Consider the following 4,939-nt stretch of genomic DNA (forward strand, 5'->3'; position numbering starts at 1 on the left):
GGGTGTGTGTGTGTGTGTGTCTATGTCGTCAGACCGCAGTCGTTGCACAACAGTCGTCATACCTGTCGTGTTCTCTGTCTTCACAGCGATCCACCTGTTCCTCTAACAGCAGGAGAAATGCACTCACACAGGTGACATTATTACCCAACTCTGGTTTCTGAACAGATTAATCAGACGAGTGTTTTATAGATGTTCTTATCTCTATTCTTCAGGATCAGCTGAGGTTCTGCTGTCCCGCTGGATCATGGTAAGCTGGCACGTTTCTCCTTGTTTACACACTTGTGGTCAGAATGGCTCTGTGTTTGAGTGAGAATCCGTCTGAACAGGTCTGTACTTGAGTATTAACGGTGCGGGTGTGACGCTCAGGTAAATCATTAGCGCAGACCGTCGAGCTTTCTCTTTCTTTACACGAGAACTCCAGCATCAGATTCATATGATACGATTCATCTCCAGATACTCTCTACTCTGAAGACCGGCTGTGAGTCTCTCTGCATTTGTTTTAATTATGGACGAGGAGAATGCATGCATGGATTTGATCTAAATATCTTGAATATTATCCTTATGAAATAATAACACTTCCGTTGGAAGCACAAGAGTTTTGCAGGTTTCACTTACGCTTTCAGCTGCAGTTCTTTAGAAAACCATCCACTCTTTGGTGAGAAACGTTGTGGGAACGTTGTTTCTAAAACGGTGAAATGTTCAGGTTCTTGTCATGTTAGAACGTTATTTAAAGGTTGCAAAAAAGCTTTTTTATTTAGTATTTATACTTAGTATTTATCTACTACATTTTTTACCTTAAACATTTATTTTTACTGAACACTAAAATGTATGAATTGTGACTGGAATGTTATTTAAAGGTTGCAAATGTTTCTTTACAACGTTCTACTAACTTTATTTTTTACCTTAAATATAACATTATTTGAATGTTTATTTTAAATATTTTAAGAGCATTAAAATGTCCAGTTTTCTTGTCGTGATTACATTATTTTAAAGCTTATAAAAACGTTTCTATTAACTTTTCACCCAAAATATATAAATGTTTCTTCTAAGAATGTTACAATGTAGCCTATAGTTTTCTTTCATGATTAGAACGTTACTTAAAGGTTACAGCAAACGTTTCCTGAAACGTTCATCAAGAATTTTGAGAATGTTATTAATGCTTTCTCTCAACATTATGAGAACGTACATCAAATATAAAGAATGGTTTTAAGAACATTACCTTAGGAACGTTTTGTCCTAGCTTTTATGTTCTAAAAACTTTTATTTTTTTTTACTTTTAAACATTGTTTTACACGTGTTTTTTGCACTTTTGCAAATGAATCTAAACTAAGCATGCATAATAATGAAAAGAGCATTCAAGAAAGAGTTAACGTTGGATTTGAACAATAGCGGATGTGTGCTAAAATGACGCCAGCTCTGTGCATCATTCTGTTGTGATATGCATGTGTATAAATTCGCTTTGGGAGCTCAGAAACGCGTCTGAAGGGCTCTCTGAATGAGCTCTTGTTCTTTGTGTTGGACTCGGTTCATCTGATCCTCTGAAACCCAATCCAGCTCTGCCTCCTTCTTCTTCACTGCATGCATGCGTCTCTCCGCGCGCGTCCTGCAGCGCACTAATAATTAACGCTCGCGCTCTTGAATGATCTGATCGCTTCTATCGATCTGGAGCGTCTCTGAGCCGCAGGGCTGGATCAGTTCGCCAAAGACGCGCTTCTCTGGGTGTTTCGCTCGCCGAACCGGACCGTGAGTTTCTCTCAAGAGTTCTGATGAATAATGACTGTGTGAGATTCTATAGAATGCCATTTGATAACAACCTAGAAATACTTTAGAATCTTTTGCTCCGTTTTTAATGAAGTGTTTAAGTTCAAATCACCGCGTCTTTGAATGTTCTCTCAGACTTCTGGACTTCTGGACTGAGAGAGAGAGAGAGAGAGAGAGAGAGAACTCTCTGGAACACTTTGTTAAAGTTTATTAGACAAAAAGTCAGACTTTGAATAATGCCTTCAGATGCCATTCCCAAAATACTTGTTTTTTTAATAATGCATAATGTCCTCCTTAAAGGGATAGTTCACAAAAAAAAAAAAATATTAATTTTTATAATTTCTGACCCACTCTGTGAAATCAAGGTTTAAGTCTCAAAATCTAATTACGAGATAACAAGCATCAAAGTTTGATTTCAACCATTAATTTCACTATGATTTCAATGTTTGACATTACTCAGTCAATATTAAAGAGACCAAGGTTACATTTCCACAGAATGTTCTTTACCTTATGAAGGATGATTTTATGTTGGAAACAATCACTAAAAATGCACTGTAAAAAAAATCCGTACAATTTATGGTAAAAACTACGGTAGCAACGTTTTAGGTTTTACGGTTTCACGGTTTTAACTTAAATTTACAGTTAAATACGGTAATTTCATTAGCTGATATAATGTTAATATACCAACCTATTGAAGTACTGAAATCTGTTTTGCACCTTTGTAATACACTGATAACCACCAAATGCAGGAGGTGATGAAAAAGTCACATGTGAACCAAAGCCCATCACAAGCAGCAGATTTTAAATAATAACATATATAGAAGGTGCACAGTGTGATTCACACAAACACTAAACACCATCACAGTAACACACACGAAACTGAAATAATGCAATAAACATTCATTTAACAACATTAGGTGTAACACACAACCCTAATATACAAAACTGATAAGAAAAAAATAAGAAGAAACATAGTTATTTCAACAAAAAAACATCAAATTTGAAATGTAACGCAGGGAATTCTCCGTTAACCATTTAACAGGTTTTTACTGTAGCATTTTTACAGTCTTTTACCGTTAAATTCACGGTCATTTTTTACAGTGTGGCTTTAGATGGGTTTTCACAGCTCAAGTTGTCCCAAAGCTGTATGAGTTTCTTGCTCTGTTGCTCTGATAAAAAGATACTTTGAAGAATGTTGGTAACCAGCCATTGACTGCCATAGTATATTTTCCAAACTATGGAAGTCAGTGGCTACCGTCAGCTGTTTAGCAGAATTGACATTTTTTTCGAAGATTTGTTAAATGTTACAATACCAGAAACTATGTTTAGCATGCTTGTATTCTTGTGGAAATGCTTCTATGTTGCGTTTCTAGATTATGACCAATGTCTTTGTGTTTGGTTTGTCTGTCTTTTACTTTAATGAATAATCTGTAGTCAGTGACCTACAAATAGTGCAGAATATTAGACATTTTTTGTCAGTTTTGCATGATAATCTTCCTTTCTTTTACTTTTTCAAAATGTATAGCTTACTCAGAAATTTCAAGTTAAGAGCAATTAACCAGTGATGGGAAAAACAAACCTATTGCTTCACAAAACGATTCACTGTTTCAAAACACTATGCAACAAAAACTCACAAATGCGATTAACAATTCAACAAATAACATTACATATGAAGTGTCTGTATGTGTTATTTTATTAATTTTACAAACAAATTTATAAAAGTGTTTCAAGATCAGGTAAAAGCTAGTTTAAATAAACCAATTTCTAAACATTCTTAAAAAACAGTTGTGATGTAACGAAGCCTCGTTTACTGAATCAATCAATGATTCGAAACAAACGATTCACAAAGGTTTCGAAGCTTCACGAAGCAGCGCTCATCACTACAATCAGTGTTGGGTAAGTTACTCTAAAAAGTGATTAATTATTAGCTACTAATTACATCTTGAACAGTATAATCAGATTACTGTACTAATTACTCGCTCTAAAAAGTATTGCATCACTAATTTCTTCCTAAATCCAATATCAATATTTACCAGTTAAACAATACAAGGATAGACGTTTGCTCTTTTAATTCTTTTACATAACAAAAATTTAAGTGCATCAATTTTTCTTGGACCAACCAAAGTATTTCAAGCACTATTATTTTATATTCAATTGTTCTGTAGTGCCGTATTTAATGCAGTTACATCAGAATTAACTTATTAAATTAACTTATTAGTACAAAGTAAAAATTCGACAGTTCTGTTCGCTTAAACTTTGAATTTCTTAACCTAAAAATTTCAGTGTAACCCATAAACTCAAAGTTTCTTAGCTTGTTTCATCTGTAGCCAGAATATGACATGTTTTTCCCATGAAAAACTTGCTATTAATTGGCATTAGATAATCATTATTACCATATCAAGACTTGACAGATTTTTTTTGTTGATGTAGCGGTCTCTGTTGAAGTATTCACTGCAAAAAATTATTTTCTTGCTTAGTATTTTTGTCTTGTTTTCTAGTATAAATATCTAAACATTCTTGAATCAAGATGCATTTACTGGATAAGTTAAGACATTAAGTTTTGTTTTCTAAAAAAAGTATCACAATTTTGTTTCTTTTAAGGTTTTTTGCTTCTTTTAAGCAAAAATATCCGCCAATGAGGAAAGAAAAATAATCTTAAATCAAAGGCTAAACAAGATTATTCTTGCCCCATTGACAGATATTTTTGCTTGTTTTAAGCAAAAACTAACGAAATTTTGATAACTTTTTCAGAAAACAAGACATGATATCTTAAAGGAGACATATTATGCCCCTTTTTACAATATGTAATATAAGTCTCTGGTATCCCCAGAATGTGTCTGTGAAGTTTCAGCTCAAAATACTCCACGGATCATTTATTATATCATTTTGAAAATGCCTATTTTGAGCGGAAGCAGAAACACACTCTTTTTCGGGCCTGTGTCTTTAAATGCAAATGAGCTGCTGCTCCCCGCCCCCTTTTCCAGAATAGAGCTTGCTCAAACTTTCTCCATGACATTAGAACTAGTACACTGTTGTCGCTTTCGAAAACACGGCGCCTTGGGTGTAAACTTACAGATTAAGGGGCAGTAATATTATAATGAGATCCCGTTGCCACGTCAGACGCTTGCAGAAAAAGGCTTACCAAAACAAAGTTACTGGGTTAATCTTTTTCACGTTT

The 4,939-nt window shown here is 34.3% G+C and overlaps 1 protein-coding gene across 1 annotated transcript in view; it reads left to right on the forward strand.

Moving 5' to 3' along the window:
• The first annotated feature begins 79 nt into the window (after positions 1 to 79).
• crybg1b (crystallin beta-gamma domain containing 1b) overlaps positions 80 to 4,939 on the forward strand; it is a 42,294-nt gene continuing 37,434 nt past the window's right edge. Inside the window, exons 1-2 of the mRNA XM_016476862.1 lie at positions 80 to 131; positions 213 to 247. Coding sequence (XP_016332348.1) covers positions 245 to 247 — 3 coding nt within the window. The 5' untranslated portion in view covers positions 80 to 131; positions 213 to 244. The remainder of the gene's footprint in view (positions 132 to 212; positions 248 to 4,939) is intronic.

This window comes from Sinocyclocheilus anshuiensis, unplaced genomic scaffold, assembly GCF_001515605.1.
Source record: "Sinocyclocheilus anshuiensis isolate Anshui unplaced genomic scaffold, SAMN03320099.WGS_v1.1 scaffold1422, whole genome shotgun sequence".
Taxonomy (NCBI): Eukaryota; Metazoa; Chordata; class Actinopteri; order Cypriniformes; family Cyprinidae; genus Sinocyclocheilus; species Sinocyclocheilus anshuiensis.